The sequence below is a fragment of the Xenopus laevis genome, chromosome 1L, assembly GCF_017654675.1.
Source record: "Xenopus laevis strain J_2021 chromosome 1L, Xenopus_laevis_v10.1, whole genome shotgun sequence".
NCBI classification, from domain to species: Eukaryota; Metazoa; Chordata; class Amphibia; order Anura; family Pipidae; genus Xenopus; species Xenopus laevis.
In genome coordinates this window covers 90757877-90779535 of record NC_054371.1, presented here as the reverse complement: position 1 = coordinate 90779535, position 21659 = coordinate 90757877, and the positions used below count along the sequence as shown (strand labels likewise).

Below are 21659 nucleotides of genomic sequence, written 5' to 3'. Positions count from 1 at the left end.
CTGAACATTAAATAAACCCAATAGGGTTATTTTGTCTCCTATAGAATATAGATGAATTATTCCAATTAGGATCAAATAAAAGGTACTGTTTATTAAAGAAAAAAAGGATATCATTTTTAAAAAATACAAATTGTTTGATTAAAATGGAGTCTATGGCATTAGGTCATCCGTAATGTGGAGTTTTTTGGATAACGGGTTTATGCATAAAGGATCCCATACCTGCACAGCTGAATATTGTTCTTCCTCCTCCATACTTGTTTGCATTTGCATGCATTTTAACAATTAAAAGTATTTACTTCCCCAGTTTCTAACTTCAGTGGATGTGCTAGATAAGTAAAATCATATTTACCAGAAAACAAAAAAATGTGCACTCTAAAAATTGTACACACTCCTGCTTTCTTTTGTTTTTTGTTCCTTTGGTATTTCCTTTGGGCCTTAACATAGACCTTTTGTTACCCTGGTACACCAGACTACCAAACCAATAACACTTTAAATAGACACTGGGGTTGCTTTTCAGCACTGCATGCGGATACTTAATTTGACGCCTTAGTAGTCCTCATTGCGTGTGTTGGGGACATTTGGCAATTTTCCAGACAAAACACCAAACACATTGCATGCATTTCAGAGAAAATAATATCTGCTGCATGAAGGGACATTTCTGTTCATACATGATTAGAAATGTACAATACAACAGAAGTAAAACTATATGTTAATAATATTAACAAGGTATCCTAGAGGATTCAGAATTAATGGTCCGAAAAAAGTATTAATAAAAATGACTTTGAAATGGCCTTTGGGTAGAGGTAAATATTATTGGTATATATTATTGGTTATTATTATTGGATGTGTACAGAATTAAGAAAGCACATATGCGTTCAAACACATCTTGTATTGATGAGCCACCATTAGGCAGAGAGGAGTATCAGAGATGCCAAACGACAACCAAAGTAAACCAGGGCCATCTGGGTTGTGCATATCATGCCCCTGCCATGCTCCTTGCACCACGGCTTTGGTTGATATCACTTTGGCAGACAATTTTGGCAGACAATTTTATGCATTTCAACAGAGCTTGTAAATTAGGTTTCAGGTATAAACTGCAGACAGTGATACACAGATCTGTTACTGCGGATGACCAGGCAAAAGGGCTTAAAATGGGGAAGATTTCTGACAAATACGGAAAATTTGAATGATAGCTTCCCCCCAAAAGAAAAGTACCACAACTGAAACACAGTTCATACATCCCCTGACTTTTCACCCACTCTTTCCATTATCTATTTGAATGTTATGCTTAAAGGGATTGTTCACCTTAGTTAACTTTTAGTATGACGTAGAATGGTATTCTGAGACAATTTGCAATTGATTTTCATTTTCTATTATTTGTGGTTGAGTTATTTAGCTTTTTTCAGTCATCAGCTCTCCAAATGGCAATTTTAGCAATCCAGTTTCTAGGGTTCAAATTACCCTCGCAACCACGCATGGATTTGAAGAGACTGGAATATGAATAGGAGAGTGCCTGAATAGAAAGATATTAAAAAATAGCAATAACAATAAATGTGTATCCTTACAGAGCATTTGTTTTCAGAACAGGTCAGTGAACCCCATTTGAAAGCTAGAAAGAGTGAGAAGAAGACAAATAATGAATAGAACTTGAAAACATAAATAAACCGAATGAAAATTTGCTTAGAATGGGTCATTCTATAACATAGTAAAAGTTAATCACATTGTTGATTACTATAGATATGTACCAAATCCTGCCAAAAAAGGCTAATGTAAAGTGAAATCCTGAACCGAATCAGATTCTGTGCATGCCTAGTTTTTCATTTCTGCAAAACTGAAAAAAATTTTTTTTTTACAACAAAGTCTCATGGGGAAAACAAAGATATCTTAATTTTCCCTAGAACTCATGTGGCGCGAGCAGCAAAAGATGACATACATCACTGACCTCACACACTCACGGTGGTAATTACACCAATTTTGCATGCACACTGGGACTTACACATTGTAATGTAAAGATATACTTAAAACAGCAAGCTTTCAAAACTACATGCAGTTTCATATGCATCAGTAATGACAATTTTACAATATTTATAAAAAATGTAAAGGAATATTTATTAAAGGGGGAAAAAGGCTTACATTATGACACAGGCATACAAAGTTCATAAACACAAGATTTCTTCTTCCATGCTGGCGAATAAATTTGAACACAATTTTTAAACAAGCAAAGCTATAACGTAATACGACTGCTAGATGAATTCTATAAAATAATTTTACTACATCCCTTCTAAAGGGCTTTGCAGAAACAAAATAAAATGGGAGCAAACATAAATTTGCACTGCTATGAATGCAGAATGAGCCACCTCAAATCATTCTTCAACCAAGAAAATACTGCTTGTTCACCTAAAAAAAAAAATAAAAAAAAAAGATTTTATTACCCACAAACAAATCATTATATACTTCCAGTCAACTACATCACTATAAATGTCCAAGAGCAATGAAATCCTCATGTGCACCAAAAATGTTTTAAAGAAAACCAACATGGCTTAGATTTCTAAAACAATATTTAGCTAGAGGAACAGAAAATATTCCTTTGGTGCAAGGCAAAGCTACAGAATTCACATGCCAACAGAAATAAGCATTAATGTCTTCAGCAGGTAAACCTGGATTTGAAACATTGATACACAACAGGAATTCAGCCCAAGAACTTATTGCAATTACAGCTATAGTATGTTTAAAATGGGAAAAGCAAGCATTAACAGGATATGTTGGAAGAAATATGAAAATTATGAAAATCCAGGGACAAGCTGTATCCTTAGAAGAATAAATAGTTAAAATTATTCAGTAAAGTTAAACGTATATAATGATTATGGGGCCTGTAAAAGAGTTAAAATTTATAAGTGATTTTCTTCTGTCTTCTTTTTTAATGTTTTTAACGCAAATGAATAAGTACATCTTTGAGTATCCAGTTTATATTATAACGCTGATACAGTAACGCTGATACAGGATGTTGGAAGAGACCATACCAAACGGCAGCATTCGAGAGCGTGAGCATCTCGTACCCTGTCCGCATTGAGCGGGCCTGTGAGAATCGTGAAGTTCAGCGCGACACAGGGCCTGCAATGAATTCCCCGCTGGCGGGTACAAACAAGGTATAATGTCAGAGTTAGTAGGCAATTCCTTATTTTGTACCCATTAGCAGTACGTTACCTGTTAACTTTACTGACTTGTAATTAATAGGGCAAAATGGTAAAAGTAAAAAGCGCTTAAGTGCACGTGTTCGTATCTTCAAAGTCTCTATATTATGTTATAGAAAGCACTTCTGGGTGCTGGTAAAATTTTAAAACCATTATGTGTTACAATATCTTAATAGTTAATATATATATATATATATATTTATAGTTTACATGTAAAGATAAAATACAACAAAAAAAACCAACAAAAAGCAACATACCTGTTTATTACACGTTGTGAATTGAATAATTTAGTATGGTTTGTAACTATTTTGATGACCACCTCGTCTGGCTGTTTTCCCATAACCACTCTGCTGATCTAAAAAAAATTAAAAATATCTGTTTGATAGCAATGATTAGGGGAACTATAGTATTGCTTACACAGCCACTATAGACTACAGGCACAGTTTTCTGGAAATTGGCTATCCTGATAGCTCAAAAATAAGAACATTTCTAACAGTTTACTACTTAAATAAATCTCCTTTTCTCTCTGTGAAAAAAAACCAACTTTTTTTTTCTACAAGTTTATATGCTTTTAGTGACAGTAGTAAGACAATGACCCACACTATGGAAAAACTGCTTGTATAGATTTTGCCAGGTCCCAAGCATTCACAGCCCAATCCTAGAAACTATACACCTTATAAAGAAACACAGGTTTGGGATAAAATATCCATGGAACCAGATGTGATATGTAAACCAGCCCTTTTTGTTTTGGATCCAGAAGAACTTGCTTTAATTTCCTCTTTTCAATCGAAAGTTTAAATCATATTGTAACGAATGACCAGTAGGGGGGACAATTGTGAGGTTAACTATTATTCATGTTTTTCTATTCAGACTGCCTTCAGTTCCTTGCCAATATCGAAATCACTGGATGTGTGGTTGAGAGGCTTTAAAGAGCCCAGAACATAAGCAGCTGAAAACGGACTTATACTACTGTTATTTACATATGAAAGTTAATCTTAGATAATAGTTGAATTTTGGTGAGGTGCAGTTTTTCAGAACTAGAATTAACCCTTTAAGTGCCAGCAGAATTTCACATTTAATTTTCACTCAGTGCCAGACGTTTTTTTTTTCCTAATATTTTGTGCTCTCTCATTTTAGGGGCTTTTTTTTTTTTAGATGATTTTAAGTTTACCATGGAAAACTATACATTGTTTTTTTTCAGGAGAACCTGCGTTTTCTTAACCAGAGTTTTTGTGTATTTTTGTCCACATCTTGAAAAAGATTTAGAGCTCTAAATACCAAAAGAAAATTAAAAATTGCTAGTTTTCATTTTATCACAAAAAAATTTAACTGATTTGGAAAGCCTCATGAGTCTCGAAACGTGTCAATACCAGATATGTATAGTTTTATGAAGATTTTTCGACTTTTACAGATCAATAACTCCCAGCAGTAAATTACCAAATTTCAAAACTTCTCGAACATTAAGTTTACCTCTGGAAACCATATATTTTTCCACATTCTGCAGAATCCAAAATTGTTAATCATGTCTTTCTACTCCAAAGTACCAAACATCAAAGCTTTTTTGAACGCAATATCTATAAAAATGTATGAATATGGCTCAAAAATCACCTCAAAACTTTGAATTTATTTGTATCTCCCACACAGCATTAGGTACCAAGAAAAAAACATTCCAAATATGAATGCAAAGGATCTACTGAACAGTTTGATGTCCATTGTCTGTAGGATTACCAAAATATCTAACCTTTAGAGCCGGCATGTCCAAAGTGAGGCCCGCGGGCCAATTAGGGCCCCTTTTCAAATTTACACCGGCCCTCAGCCTCCATCATGAAATTAATAATAATGTGGCCCACCAGCACAGTGCAATCAGGAATCACGTAGCCGTAATATGTGGGCACATTAGTGAAATGATCTGCCACTTGGTCTATACGGCTGCCTGTGTGCTGAAGGTGTTAGCAACAGACACGTAGTGACGCACCGCTCTCGCATACTTCTTTAGGGCTGAAGGTGCAATAGATGTACTGACGTGCCAGTACAGTAAACTAAAGACATATGTACATGTCTATTACTAACACATTCAGCACAAAGGCAGCAGTATAGACCAAGTGGCAGATAATTTCACTAATCATAAGACCAAATTTTACGGCTACGCAATTTTTTTGCTTAAATGAGGCGTGGAGAATAAGTCCAAACAGACTCCACTTCCTAAACGCTGTGTACGTGTCCATCTCCAGGAGTGAATGATCCTGATCACAAGCTAGCTACCTCAGAATTGATGTCAGGTTGAGTGGTCGGCCCTCACACATTTTCACCTCACTAAATCTGGCCCTCGTTGAAAAAAGTTTGGACACTCCTGCTTTAGAGACCCCAAAATGAAGTTAGCAAATACAAATTGTCCCGGAAGTCACTTCAGCTCCTAAATAATCAATCGGCTTACTGCATTTTTGCTAGGTAAAAACACAAAAAATACGTTGACCCCCCCCCCCCCAAAAAAACCATATACTTGAAAGTACACATTCAGGTGAATCCAAAATGCGTAACCATGTCTTTCTACGCCAAAATGAAGCAAGCGCATACAAATTGTCCTGGAGGTCAATTGCAAAACTAACACATTTACTGCATTTTTGTGGGGTAAAAACAACAAAAAAAATACAGTGACCCCCCCAAACCATATATTTTTGGAAAATACACATTCAGACAAATCAATGTCTTTCTATTCCACACTGCTTTCCCAAAATCACCTCAAAGCTTCCATTTTCTATCTAGCATCTTATCTCCCACATGGCATTAGCTACCAAGATAAAACATAAGTACGATTGCCAGGGGTCTACTGAACAATTTGATGCCCAATATGCATACAATTATCAAACTATGTGACGTAGAGAGGCAGCTAGACAGTCATCCAGCATTTAAATTTGAAGAAGCTTACTTTTAGGGGTGCACGCCAATTAATGTGTTCCCCTTCGCAAAATAGATAGCAGCACTCCCATATCACAATAAAACCACCTTTATTTCAAAATTACATCTGGCACAGCAACGTTTCGGACCGCCTGGTTCTGGTACAAAGGCACCCAAATGGATATATAGCAGGCAAAATTTCCATGGGCAAAAACAAGTAAAGAACAATGAGGAATAACCAGTAAAACCAAAAAAAAAAAAAAAATTTGCCTAGTGTAATCAGTAGTCAGAAAAACTGTTTGAATTCTATGGCTTGGCCAAATAGGTTTTATGGACAGAAACAAGCGAACACCACCTACGCAGAGCTGAAAATGCAATAAAATGGCTAAATTGTAATATAATGACAGAAAATACAATAAAATATTGCGCAGTGCGGTTAGCGAATACACTATTCGCAATGGCAATAAAACAGTTTTTTCATGCAAAAAACAGACAATGCGATAAAAAATGCACAAAATTGTGTAAGTGTGCATATGTGTGTCTACACTTGGCAAATTGTTTGTTATGTGCATGTGTTTCAAGTGTGTGAGTGCTATGAATGCGTGACCCCCCCAAAAATTATGTGTGTGTTAAAGTGTGAATGTAAGCGTGTCTTAGTATAATATGTGTGTGTTTGTGGGACACTAACCTGGGGCAGAAGATGAAGATCCATCTGGAAGGGGTCCCACAAAGAGAAGACATCCGTCTTCCTGCTTGATCCAGTGGGAGTCAGCGCAGGGGGGTCCAAGAAGGAAACACAGCAGCAGGACACGTAGATTTCATGTGCCTGCGGCTGCATTGGGGCCCCTGGGCGATCGCGCCACAGGGGCCACTCAATACCGCAATCTGCTTGTTGACTAGGGGCAGGGGAACGAGTGGGGACGGAGAGAGCAGCTTTAGAAGCCGCTCCTCAACCCCATACTGCTGCAGATCGTATAATCTACAATCTGGGGCACGCAAATCCTTTTATCCACAGATCACAGATTATATGATATGTGGCACTTAAAGGGTTAAATATGTCTTAGCAAAAGATATTTTTTAGAAAACACAATTTGACAATAACAGAAAATAAATAAATAAATAAATACGGATAGGTTTCTTTAATAAACATTTTTAAACCCCCCAAAGGCTACATATTTTATATATGCCTTTTGAATAGCAGATCAACAACAGGTCACTTTTTAAATCATTCTGTCAACAAAGAGCCCAAGTCAAAAATAAAGTACTTAAACTATTGAAATCATATACTGTGATACAAAGCATTGTCTAAACTTTGAATTTGGTAGTAGGGGGATATAGCAACCATTGGGGTTGAGAGAAGATTTGTAGATCAGGCTCTGTTGCAATTGCGAGCAAACATCAGTGAGATGTGTGATGAAATGTAAGGAAGTGTGGGTAAAGCAGTTCCCTTGGTTGAATTTGGTGGTGTCAGATCTATGAACATAACAAATCACCCATTCAAACTCAGTCACACCACAACTGTCCATTTTAAATGCAATCACACAAACCATAAAACAAACCACTGTTATCTGGTAATGTCAACAACACCATTTGTTGGTTATCCTGAAAATCAGGCTTTAGTCCTTTATTTAACAGCAGATTTTGTACATCAAAAACAATGACCTATTAACATTTTAATGCTCCTGTCGCAAGCCTTGTCAATTTACGGATACTCACTACTATAGTCTCCATAGCCATAATAGTTGTAACCAGAGTAGTCATAGTTCCCATAACCTCCATACCCCTGGTTGTTGTATCCATAACTGCTGTAGCTTGGATTCCAGTAGTTACTATATCCCTGGCTCCAGCTCTGGCTTAAACCTGTAAATTAAACAATAAGATTAGTGGTTAGAATAAAAGTATCAGGAAAGGTAACAAAAAACATAATACAGTGTTAAAAGTTTGAACCTCCTCTTCCACGGGGCCTAGATGATGAGCCTCCACCTCTTGTCCCCCACTGCTGCTGCTGCTGATACTGTTCCTTTGACAAAGCCACCTTAATTTCACACTGGAAATAAAACAATTTAACAATAAGTGCCAATTCCCTAAATTAGCATAAGTGTTGCGATTTAAAGTTCACAGGTAAATATCACATCAATTTACAAATTATGTATGAGTGAACATTGTATAGTGTTGCTTGTATACATAACACCTGTACATTCATTCCAATTTACTACTAGTATTGAAAAAGCCAACTACAATATAATGGAATAACAAAATATTCAATTAACTGTATTTATGCAATGCAAGCATCAAGAAAGGAGGTCTATACACCATTGAGAAGTCCATTAATAATACAAAAAATCATTACAATTTAATAATTCCACTATGTTTAAACATAGCCCAGAACTTGTTTTCTAGAAATCTTAAAAATTGGTAAATTAAGGTATGTTTTGCAAAACAGAATTATTTAGGGAATATTTCTAAAGTTTGCTTGCCTTTCATTTTTTTCCTGGACACTTTTTGCTTGTTACATTTACAGGATAGTATGAGAGAAAATGAGTTTGGGAAAGAAAAAAAAAAAAAGAAAAGAAAAATACATCGCTACACTTTTCGTTATTGTTACAGATGATCCATAGTGATCAAGTACATCTATTTGAAATAGAACCTAGCATTGTGATCCACAGAGGGCAAAGGAAGCCCAAAGATTATATAAAACTCTTGAGTGGGGGAGTAACATTTTAACCTTGCACAAAATAATAAAAAAGTTTCATTTTCAATAAAATAATCTATTAGCTGACGCATAGCCAGTGCATTTTAAAGCGAGGTACTGATATAGCACATCTACAGATTACATTGATTATGCCAAAAATGGCAAAATTAGTTTCTCATCAGCATACAGATAGCACAAAAAGAACCATTTCCCATCAGCTATTTGTCTGCAATGCCCTCTAACTTATTTGTGGAGTACCGGTAATGATTTCTAATCACAATAAAACAAACTCATAGAAATAGGTCTCCCTTCAGAACTTTTTCATTTACATTATCAATTTAGTTCTATGTTGCTGTCCATTTTCAAGCTGAATAATGTATTTCCTTATTGTGCCCAGAACTGTACTGGATGTTCATTATGAGGTCTTATCGGGGATTTAAAATATGGAAATGAACGTCTTTATCCATTGAGTCAAGTGTCTTTGTATACATAAAGTACAGTACTTTATTAATGTTTTGCAGACACGGACTCACGTTGCAAATTATTATAACTCCCCAATATGTCACGCTCAGGCATCTAAACATGCCCAGAAAGAATTTTCAGTTTTAATAAGTTGTGCCACTCAGCTGTTTCCTTTGTAAAACAAACTTTTTTTTCTCCAAAATCACCCTGTTGCTTTAAAAGGAGCGCATCATAAAAAATACAGAACTGCTCATATTAAGAGAGTTTGTTGTACATGGTGATATGTGCCTCATTATATAATGTCTTAAACAACAAAAGCGATATCCTAAAATGAAATAAGCCATAATAAATACATGTTTATCAATTGCAAGGTTATAAATGTTGCGAGTAATAATCCCAGTTTCAATCGGCATTTATCAATCATTTGAAATAACATACTTTACTAAGGCCAACATTGTGGTATTTCTTTTCCATGATATTCTTTACTGGGTCTTCCTCCTTAAATGTGATGAAGCAGAAGCCACGTCTTTTGTTAGTCTTGTTATCCATAGGCAGCTCTATGGCTTCAACCTTCAGAAGGCATAAGGAAAAAAATGATATGGTACACATATAGATTAAATAAAATATGAGTATTACCCTTTCTGGCAACTGAAATAATTTAAGTTTGCCACAGGAAAAATATTAATTGAACATGAAGGCTTAAATGTAACAAAAGTCCACAAATATGCCTTAAACGGTGACTACCGATGTAGTCACCGTTTGCTTACTTTGTCCTTCCATAGTGAATCGTGATCCCTGTTTGTGCAAGCTTTACCCACATGCAGAACAATTCCCATTCATGTGAATCTGAAGTGGTTGCATGCGGAAAAGGCATTTTAATGCCTACAGTTTACCTTAGCACTGGGTGTCAAAATGCCACATGCAGCATATGTAGTAGTAACAGGCTTGACTAAAACTATATATTACAATTTTTGTATGCAATAGACCAAATATGGATGAGTCCAGTGAAACATTTTACATGTAAATGGTTTTACTATGCAAGAAAGGGGCACTATTATTTTATATAGAGCTGTAATGATATTAAGTGTTACAAATACCTCTCCAAACGTTCCGAAATACTCTCTTATCTTGTCTTCAGGTGTGTCTGGAGATAAACCTCCTACAAATATCTTCTTGACAGGCTCTTTTGTCTTCATTGCCTTAGCCCTTTTTGGGTCTATAACTTTACCATTCAGCTTGTGCTCCTTCTGTTCCATCACCTGTAGAAGTAAATCATTTTGTGAATACTAAATCCTATTATTAAATGTTTTATATTGTAATAAAATTTTTATTGTAAGATCCAAACTGCTTGGGAAAGCCAAAATATTACAAAAGAAACTGGGAGAGGATAATTGTGCACACTTCCCACCATCTGTGACATGATTTCTAGGGCTACACAGTGCATATCTGACATGATTTCTAGGGCTATACAGTGCATATCTGGTGGCCGTCTGAGTGCCAAAACAATACCTGCAGTTTACGGTAGCAGGTGATTCGGAGCTAAATACGGGTCAGTGGGTTCAGGTCTCACCAGCCAGATCAACAGAGGTCTCTATCAGATGGGTCACACATTATTGATCTGCTGTGTTTTATGTCTTGGTTCAACTGAAGCCCGCTGCCATCTACTGTGAGCATGTTAGTTACAGGGTTATAAAGGGAAACATATACGCATTACAATGTGCTACCCATTACAACCCCCTAATGCACAGTGATGTGTAAAAGAAATTCAGGACCAGCAGTAGCCACTCAGGATTTAGAAGCTCCAGGGATGAGGGTAACCAATATAGTGATTGATGTCAGGGGGCTACTATGCAGAACTAATAGGTAGTAACACATTGTGGTTCATTGTCGTTTAAGTCAAACTGGATAGCTGGAAAAGTCTATCTAAAAGGTCTGCAAGCATCACCCCCCAATGTGATTAAACTGCTGGTGTGGGGGATCAAATATTCAGGATGTCAAGGCTCATCACTTGGGTGACTACGACTACAATTGTGCAATTGTGTTAACAGTATATATCTCTTTTAGCCCAACTATGCAGCCCAATTAATTCCATTCAGGATGTTGGTTCCTTGCAACAGATCTTCACAAACTGGCAGATGAGATTAAATGTAAGGATATGCACCTAGGATGTAAAAGCAACGTATACCGTTCATGGGACTGTAGGTAAAGGACCATGGATCCTTGTAGATAACAAACTTGGCTGTAGCAAGGGCAAACAAGCATTTGAGCTGTATTAAAAGGGGCATTGTTTCACAGGAGGAAAGGGTCATTCTCTGACTTAACAGAGAGCCAATAAGTCCCTGTCTAGAATAGGCTGTGCAGTTATGGTCTCCAGCGCTCAAACAAAATACTATTGAATTAGAGAGAGTCTAATTAAGGATTACTAAACTGGTAATGGGTACAGAAAGTCTCAGTTAAAAAGAAAGACAGGTCAAGCAGGGATTGTTTATGTTGGAGATGAGGTGCTTAAGGGATGATATAATAACTAAGAATAAATATATATGGGGGCCATATAATAAAGTTTCTAATGCTTTATTAAGCAGTAGTTTCTTCCACAAGGGAATCCATTCGGATTAGAAGAAAATGCAGGTTTATTGAAAATAACTGTTAGAACAAAGTTGATCCATGAACTGGTCATTAGGAATTTTTTCCCCTCTGAGGCAGATTGGATAGGGTTTAGAAGGTTTTTTCTTTTTGCCTTCCATTGGATCAACTAGCAGTTAGGCATGTTTTATACAGACATAAAAATCTTGAACTTGATGGACGTCTTTTTTTAACCAATGTTGCTAAGTAAACTGCTAGTTACAAATCTTTGTGTATGGAACCCAAAACCATTATTAGACAGAACATTCATTTCTGTTCTGTTGATCAAATCCCTGACCTGGGAACTCAATCTGTGGTGTCTATTAAGTAGTAGGTGACAAAATAATGGGAGTTGCTATAGGTTGATTTCATCAGACCATCAGAAATGAAGCATCATTCCTCATTCTGTTTTCTCTCCATGGTCTTTGGGGTCAACAAGCAACAGGCAAGGTAAAAATATGAGCCCCTTGTTTCCCACTTTGTGCTATCCCAAATTTTAGACAGCAAAAATTAGATAGAAATTTTGGGACATCGCTACACCTCTACTTTCCTTTTAAATTCTATTAATATAATCTATGTTAATAGACATCAATTTAGGAATCCGTAAATTTTTAAACTATTTATGCACTTTTCACATGGATCTTGAACTGAAAATTTAACTAGGTTACTTATTAGTCATGTTTTTAGTATAATTGGCACCAAAAAAACACAAATGATGTGCATTATTGATTATAGCACTTGCACTTTGATCATATAATAAGAATAAGTCACTTTCCTAATTGGTTAATGAATTGAACCTCTAAATTTGTAATATAATCTTGAAACTGTAATAGGTATGGTAATTATTCTAATAGTGCAATCAAAAGGAGGGTTGGCTTTTCTCTTGTTAATTATAATTGAATTATACCCTTTTAATAGACTAACTTGGGAAATTGTAAATTAAATGAAAGTAGGTCTGACTCCCTGTTCCCCTTTTCCCTAATGAATTAACCCTCATTCTGTGGCAAAGGGCTACTCACTGCATTCCCCATTTGACTGGGGATCAAGCTACACTGTATTGTTTTGATCATGCTACCTCTACTAATCAAACACTTTTCATGCCAAAACCATGCGCAAAATTATCCTCAGATATGAACGCTTCTTTGAAATACAAAGTCTACAACACTAATTTACATAATACCACACCTAATCTAACCCAACTAAATGATTAAGCAGCTATTAACGCAAACATATAGCGTTCAGCACAAAGACTAAGCAGGAGAAAACACAAAGTTACCTAGTCAGTTGCGGAATATTTTAAGTAAATCAAAATATAATCAGTGTATTTTGTGTTTCCAGGTTGAAATCCATATCATATAGATGCTGACATGATATACAAGTGAGACCCTCAAATAATTGGACAGAGACAACTTTTTCTAATTTTGGTTATGTACATTACCACAATGAAGTTTAAATGAAACAACTCATGAAATGAACTGCAGACTTGCATCTTTAATTCAGTGGGTTGAACAAAAAGATTGCACAAAATTGTGAGGAACTAAAGCCTTTTTTTAACACAATCACTTCATTTCAGGGGCTCAAAAGTAATTTGACCATTGTCTCAAAGGCTATTTTATGAACAGGTGTGGGCAATTCCTTTGTTATGTCATCAATGATGCAGATAAAAGCCCTGGAGTTGATTTGAGGGGGGGGGGGGTGCTTGTATGTGCAAGATTTTGCTGTGAACAGACAATATGTGGTCAAAGAAACTCTCGATGCAGGTGAAACAAGCCATCCTTGCAAAAACAGAAAAAACCCTTCCGAGAAATTGCTACAATATTAGGAGTGGCAAAATCTACAGTTTGGTACATCCTGAGAAAGAAAGAAAGCACTGGTGAACTCAGCAACGCAAAAAGACCTGGACGTCCACGGAAGACAATTGTGGTGGCTGATAGCAGAATAATTTCCATGGTGAAGAGAAACCCTTTCATAACAACCAAACAAGTGAACAACACTCTCCAGGAGGTAGGCGTATCGATATCCAGATCTACCGTAAAGAGAAGACTGCAAGTAAATACAGAGGGTGCACTGCCATGTGCAAGCCACTCATAAGCATCAAGAATAGAAAGGCTAGATTAGATTTTGCTAAAAATAAAAACATCTAAAAAAGCCAGCACAGTTCTGGAAAAAAAGTTCTTTGGACAGATGAAACCAAGCTCAACCTCTACCAGCATGATGGCAAGAAAAAAGTATGGAGAAGGCGTGGAACAGCTCACGATCCAAAGCATACCATATCATCTATAAAGCATGGCAGAGGCAGTGTGATGGCTTGGGCGTGCATGGCTGCCAGTGGCACTGGGACGCTAGTGTTTATCCATGATTTGACAGGACAGAAGCAGCCGAATGAATTTTGAGGTGTTCAGAGACATACGGTCTGCTCAAATCCAGCTAAATGTAGTGAAATTGATTGGGAGGCGTTTCATAATACAGATGGACAATGACCCAAAACATACAGCCAAAGCAACCCAGGTGTTTATTAAATCAAAGAAGTGGAATATTCTTGAATGGCCAAGTATTTAATTTGTTGAAGACTAAACTTCGGACAGAAAGGCCCACAAACAAACAGCAACTGAAAGCTGCTGCAGTAAAGGCTTAGCAGAGCATTTTTGTTGCCAGCAAAGGGTTTTCAACCAAGTATTAGAAATTAACATTTTATTTTCAGTTTTTTAATTTGTACAATTACTTTTGAGCCCCTGAAATGAATTGATTGTGTAAAAAAAGGCTTTAGTTATTCACATTTTTATGCAATCTTTTTGTTCAACCCACTGAATTAAAGCTGAAAGTCTGCAGTTCAACTGCATCTGAGTTGTTTCATTTAAAATACATTGTGGTCATGTACAGAACCAAAATTAGAAAAAAGTTGTCTCTGTCCAAAGATTTATGGGCTTGACTGTATTACATTTTATATATGCCTTATATGACTCTAATTCTGAGCGCCTAGTGCTTTGTCACTGTAGTCATGGATCAGAAATCACTTTAGCCTAGGGCTATAGGTAGTTGCCATCCTTTGAGGCTGGGGGGGGGGCTGGCACTAGACCAATTAAAGTGAAATTTAGGGAAAATATTTTGCCCAGCTAGATACTTAGTGAGAACAAACTTGAAGGCTAGGTTTAAAGCGAAATTTCAGGTGAACCCTTAAAGGAGAAGGAAACCCTGTAGAAAAAAAAACACGTACCCCCCCTCCAGGCTATCTGCCCCCCTGGGGAAATGCCCCATACTTTATACTTACCCCTGGCAGCAGACTTCACAGCATCCATCTTCCGGGTCCTCTGTAAGCTGACTGAGAGATCGGTATGTCGGCGCATGCGCAGTTGGAACAATTTGCTGGTTTTCAACAATTGCACATGCACCGAAATTGACGGAGATTGCTGATCTCCCAGTGAGCTTCCCGAGGACCTGGAAGATGGATGCCGTGAAGTCCACAGCCAGAATCTGCGAAGAGGGGTAAGTATATAAAGTATGGGGCATTTCCCCGGGGTGTAGAGGAGGGAGGGGGGTCTACATGGGGTGTGGGGAACAGGGTTTTTTTCTACAGGGTTTCCTTCTCCCTTCAAAGAAGAGGTTAATGGATTCCTAGGGAACAGTGAATTATATTGTTTTGCAGTGAATTTTTTTGCCAGTGGTGAAAATTTCTGCAAATCTTCCAATGCATTTTATGCAGAGGAAATAAACGAGCTTTGACTCCAATGCATTTGGTGACATTTTGTGATTTTTGTGAATGTTTTGGTAAAGTTAAAAAACTGGCAAATCAATGCTAAATGCATGGATATAAATAAGATAAACTAGCTTAGGATGCCATTATGGTTTTATACTTCACCTTGTCAACACCTTCAGATTCTTTAAACAAGACAAAGCCAAAGCCACGAGATCTTCCGGTGATGGGGTCCAATTTCAAGGTACAGTCTACAACCTCTCCAAATTTTGAAAAATAATCCTTCAGGTCTTTCTTTGTAGTATCCCAGCTAAGGCCTCCAATAAACATCTTCCTGTTACAAGAAAAAATTACAGAGTTTTAGTGTTTACGATTACATTTAATTTTTGAATCTGAAAAATAATGTTAATAAGGCAAAATTCCCATGAATCAAGCCTTGCAAACAACTTGTTACCAGAAAGTTACTGAATATACTTATACATCATTTAACAAAGCAATTTTCAGCTATGTTTCAGACCAGTGTTCAACTTTCAAATGGGGGTCAAATTTTGTTACTGTTAATTTTTTTTTAAACATATTCCTATTCATGGTCTTTCATATTCCAGTATCTCATTGAAATCACCAGCTAGTTGCTAGGGTAAATTTGATCCTAGCAACCAGATAGCAGCTAAACCTTCGAACTGTTAAATAAGTAAAAAAATATTAAAACATTTCTGTAAATTGTCTTAGAAAATCAGTCTACATCATAGTAAAGGTTAATGAAAGGTTAACTGTGCCTTTCACTTATATAATTAAAGGACAAGGAATGAACAATTTTAAACTCAACATTCCAGTGTCTGTCAGCGACAGAGAAGACTGTAAAAACAAGGTAATATAGCAGCACAGCTATTGAAAAGGCAATGCAATGATATTTTATCCAACAGTAATTTTCTAACCTGTCCGATTGACTAAACGGCCGATCAACATGGTACAAAAATTATCAGGACGATTATTCAGAGCCCACACAGTTTGAAAATCATATTAAACAAGGTTAATATCTGCACTTCTATGGCCAGCTTTAGAGACTGGATTCAATTGGGGCGATTAACATGTTTGAACACACAGTGATTTTGCCTTTCCTTGTACAAAAGAGCCAGTACTGTCACTATCCAGCCTCATAATACTATAGCAAGCATTATTAGCAGAAGGCAGCTGATATATAGACTTGGCATTATGGGAAATAGTCTTTTATGGGTTTTGAAAAAGATGCTGTGTTTCAAATTTTACAGTAGGCATTATTTACACTGGTGTGTTTAGCCTGATCCACAAAGGGAGTCAAATGCAAGTGGACCATACTCTTGAACAATGTTTTATCTTTTTATGATCTGGCAAATTGCCCTGTTGCTCTTTTCCATCTCGAGAGTTTGCAGTAGTAAGCATGTATCCATTTGATACTCAGGCACCTTTGCCAATTTAGCTTTAAAATAATGGTCGCTCTAGTTGTTGGCTCGCAACTATACCCAGCCTAACCCTCTTCTGTGAACATACAAAACTTGTCATTTCATGTCTTGTGTACCCACACATAGTTCACTCTTGAAAAATTCCATGTTAAGGGTCAGGGCACACAGGCAGATTCGGGGAGATTAGTTGCCCGGCGACAAATCTCTTTTTCGGGGCGACTAATCTCTCTGAACTGCCTCCCCGCCAGCTAAAATGTATATCGCCGGCGGGATGGCACTCGGCGCAAGGCAGTTCAGGGAGATAAGTCACCCGAAGAAGAGTAGATATATAGGAGACATGTGGAATATAGGTGTCTGCTGCGGCCTGCACTTCCTGCACCATCCATGATTTTGCACTTCCTCCAGCACCAGCAACCCTCCTGTTGGGGAGATCAGGGGTCTTTCACACATTCACAGCACTCACCCATACTTGCACACACGCACAGTTTGCCAAATATACACACATATGTGCACACTTACACAATTTTTTTTTTATTGCATTGTCGGTTTTTTTGCCTGAACAAAATGATTTGTTGCCATTGAGAATGTTGTATTCTCTTTTATGTTATTTTGATGATTATATTACATTTTGGGTGATTTTTGAGCATTTTTAGCCATTTTATTGCATTTTCAGTTCTGTGTAGGAGTTTGCTTGTTTCTGTCTGTAAAACATATTTGGCCAACCCAAAATATTCAGACTGCTGATTACACTAGGTGAACCCCCTCCCCAAAATTAAAAGATGTATTTACCCATTTTGGATACGTCAGATTGTGTACTTTCTGAAAGGATATGGTTTTCTTGGGTCTCCATACCTTTAGGGGGTCTAATGGCACATAATACACACCAGGCTCTCAGAGTGTCAGCCATATGCACTATTTTGATTTTGTGCCTCTGTACACCGCATAGTTTGGTAATCCTATGTACAATGGACATCAAACTGTTCAGTGGAAACCTGACATTCATATTTAGGATGCGTTTTTGGCGTCTATTGCTATGTGGGAAATAAGATGCAAGAAAGTGGAAGAAGCAATGGCTATGAGAGCCACGGTAAGCCTTTAAGGTTGCGTGAACTTACACCAATGGCACAAGACGCATGGGGAAACATGACGTGACTATGAGATCAGTGCAGGCTTGTTGCGGGTAGGTGCCGATATATTGAAGCGGAATGAAATCAGGTTACTCCGGCACAGATCATAGGTATGTGTTCCACACATAAGGCGATACATCACAAAGATGCATTTGATGAGGTCCAGAGGGTGTAAGGAGCTATGTTTATGCAAAATGCGCTATGCAATATTTTTATGTACATGCAGTCACAAAGAGGATATTTATGACACAGGAGCATGTATGATATACCTTCTTTAGACACTTACCATAAAACAGGTATGTTCTGTTGATGCTGTCACTACTTTTAAGTCTGTCACGGGGTTTGATTACTCACAAAGGGTATACACCCATTCACTGTTGGGTCGTTCACCTTGTAATATGATCACCAATGAAAAGAACTTCCTGATGATGACGTCATGATTCAATTTTGGCGCCATCTTATGGTTTAAATATGTGTGTTTGTGTTATCACTTCCGGAAGACGGCTTGAGTTAGGAGCCGAAACGGTGAAATAAATATGATTTGATTTTTTCACCTTAAAAGACCTGGAGTGCGGTTTCTTGCATGTTTAAATGAAGGGGAGTAAAAAAACATTTTCCCACCCCTTATTTGCATATGCAAATTAGGATTTGGTTCAGTATTCGGCCTAATCTTTATTTATATATAAATCTTGTTCCAGAAGTGGAAATACACAAAACTTAAGCAGATTTAGGAAGCTTAGGTTGTCCCAAAAAAACATTTATTATTTTCGTAGGTAAACTAAAAATCCTCCCCAGGAAATGCCCCTAAATTGAAGAATAAAATGTTCAAAAATGTCTGGCAATGAGTGCAACTGAAATGTGAATTTCTGCTGGCACTTAAAGGAGAGCTAAAGCCCCCGACACCACCCTCCACTGGCCCACCTCCCTGCGTTCTACTAGAATAAGTATCCTGTACAGCAACACTAATTTATATATGCAGAGTAGTGCAGCGGAGCTCAGGGGTGCCATGTTCTGTAGCTTCCGATTGTCTTTGTTCTTTTTGGTAATTTAGGGAGCTTTCCCAGCTCCATCTCCGCATGCCAAAAGTTTTGGCGATCACTTCAGGAAGATCCCAAAGCTACCAAACATGGCGCCCCAAGATTCGCTGCACTATTATGCATATAAAGGCCAGTGTTGCTGGGCAGGACACACACTAGTAGAACATTATGCAGGGAGTAAGCAGGAAGGGCGGCCAGTGGAGGATGGCGAATAGGGGCTTTTAGCTGTATTGGGGTTTAGTTCTCCTTTAAAGAACCACATTTTTCCAACACAACAAAGAATTTGTCACAAACCAACCAGTGTGACAGGAAGGGAGTAAATAATTTTATCACATCATGATATAGATTTTTTTTCCATTTGTTTGTATTGCTGCAAATAAAGAAATATGGAAAATAATGCCTCTTAACTGCTGTGCACGTGTACATATGCACACAAATTTTGAATCCACTCCATTTAACAAATTGTGGTGTACAAAATTACATTTGCTCTGATTCTTTCCAGCTTTCAAATGGTGGTCACTGAACCCATCAAAAAAACAAATGCTCTATAAGGCTTCAAATGTATTGTTATTGCTACTTTTTATTACTAATCTTTCTAGTCAGGATTCTGTTATTCATATTCCAGTCTCTTATTCAAATCAAGGGCATGGTTGCTAGGGAAATCTGGACTCTAGCAACCATATCGCTGAAATTGCAAACTGGAGAGCTGCTGAATAAAAATCGCAAGGATTCAAACCATAAATAATAAAAAATAATTGCAAATGGTCTCAGAATATCACTTTCTATATCATACAAAAACTTCACTCAAAAGTGAACAACCCCTTTGATACAATTACTTCTACAGATGTTTCAAAGTGTGCACAAAATATTTTTTTTGCACACACTGTAATAAAAGATACTTTTTGAACACACACACCATTGCTGATAAATATTAGGTCTCTAGTTTTTTTTGTATGTTCCCCTCTCTTTTTTTAAAAAAAAAAACAAACTGCACAGATGTATAATATTCAGTTAGTCCAAAGTCTATCCCTGAAAAGTGTGGCATGGTGATGAATCCATATTCCAGTCTACAAGATATCCAGCCTGCAGTTGATGGGAAAAACCTGGGATGTTGCACCTTAAGGCCAGGTTGGACATTTATGTAGAAAACTCACTCACCCCCCCCCCCCCCCCCGCAAATGTTGGTAAACATGCTATGGTATGCGACCACGTCCTTTCACATGCGTATATAAAATGTATAATTCGTACGGCAAAAAAGCCACCCATTACAGCAAAAATATAATTTGCCTCAATAAAGATATCCGCTTTTAAATGAAGGTTAAATATAATACAAGCCACTGCCGACAAAGGTCAGCCTTTCCTGTATAGGCGGCTCACCCCTCATCTTCTTCGGTCTTACTGGCATCAATCTTCACCCCTTCGTTTTGCCCAATCTCCTCTGTCTCAGCAGTAGTAGCTTCCATCATGGCTTCGTCGTCTTCAGAAATCATGGCTTATGTTTTTAATAACAATAAGGCAGACAGAGAGAACGTATACTACTGAAATCACCGAGAGAAAGAGATTTTAATAGACGCTTCCTCTCCCTTCTAACCCTTCGCTCCCGCAGCCGACTCCGCCCCTGGCCTTCTACTACTAATGGCGTCCTGGCAGAGCTCGTCTGAAATGGCGGCTTGAGGGGATTAACGCTATTAAAAGAGCATGGAAATATGATAACTGTACCACTAGTAGTGAATCTATTTATTAAAAGCGAATAAATTTTTACTATACACATAAACGATGTAAAGCTAGAAATTTAGCTTGTCGGAATACTAGATTACATTTAACAATACCATTAGTATCAGAGATCGAGTTTGCTTGACAAAGTTTTTGTTATTTTCAGAGACACAAAAAAAAAATTGTAAGAAACACAATACAAACAATCTCCTGTTTTTACTTTTTGAAGTAAACTATTGTTTAAGAATATCCAAAAAAGAAATGAGGTGCTTTGTTAACCCTTTCAGTGCCGGACTGCCGGATGATTTGGTTACTTGCGAACAGTTCTTGAACATTTAGCGGCATATTTATCAAGGGTCCAATTTCGAATTGAAAAAAGACCAACTGAAATTAAGTCGAAGTTTTTTTTGGTCAAATAGGTCCGTTTTTTTAGAATCATACGAACCGAACGAATAGTACATTCGATCGAATTCGATTAGACGTTTTTCCCAATAAAACTTTTATTTTTCAAAGTCCACCAATTAACTTAAATAGGTTCTAGGAGGTCCCCCATAGGCTAAAACAGCAATTCGGCAGGTTTTTAGATGGCTAATGGTCGAATTTGAATTTTTAAAGAGACAGTACATGATAAATTTCGATATTCGAATTTTCGATTTTTTTTCAAATTCAAATCGAATTTGGACTATTCCCTAGTCAATGTATACAACAAATAGCTCAAAATTCTAAATTTTTTCATTCGAAAATTCACCTCGATAAATCTGCCCATTTGATGCCCAATGTGCATAGGTTT

The 21659-nt window shown here is 37.2% G+C and overlaps 1 protein-coding gene across 4 annotated transcripts; it reads right to left on the bottom strand.

Annotated features, from left to right (window-relative positions):
* Positions 1-2084: 2084 nt before the first annotated feature.
* hnrnpd.L (heterogeneous nuclear ribonucleoprotein D L homeolog) lies at positions 2085-20796 on the bottom strand. Of its 4 annotated transcripts, none has more exons than XR_001934633.2 (9): positions 20534-20796; positions 15719-15887; positions 10338-10499; positions 9679-9810; positions 8034-8133; positions 7803-7946; positions 3449-3546; positions 3021-3128; positions 2085-2397 (listed from the first exon to the last, which is right to left on the bottom strand). XR_001934633.2 is itself a non-coding variant. In NM_001095523.1 (9 exon segments), coding segments are annotated over 9 exon segments (885 nt in total). In that variant the 5' UTR covers positions 20647-20686; the 3' UTR covers positions 3464-3478.
* Positions 20797-21659: the final 863 nt, after the last annotated feature.

Excerpts from the sequence above, each read along its gene's own strand:
- hnrnpd.L (XM_041582477.1), bottom strand. The coding sequence starts at position 20,646 with ATGATTTCTGAAGACGACGAAGCCATGATGGAAGCTACTACTGCTGAG. Across the intron at positions 8,134-9,678 it reads ACAATGTTGGCCTTAGTAAA|TGTGAAATTAAGGTGGCTTT; the intron begins GTATGTTATTTC and ends TTTTATTTCCAG. Across the intron at positions 7,947-8,033 it reads TAGGCCCCGTGGAAGAGGAG|GTTTAAGCCAGAGCTGGAGC; the intron begins GTTCAAACTTTT and ends TTTAATTTACAG.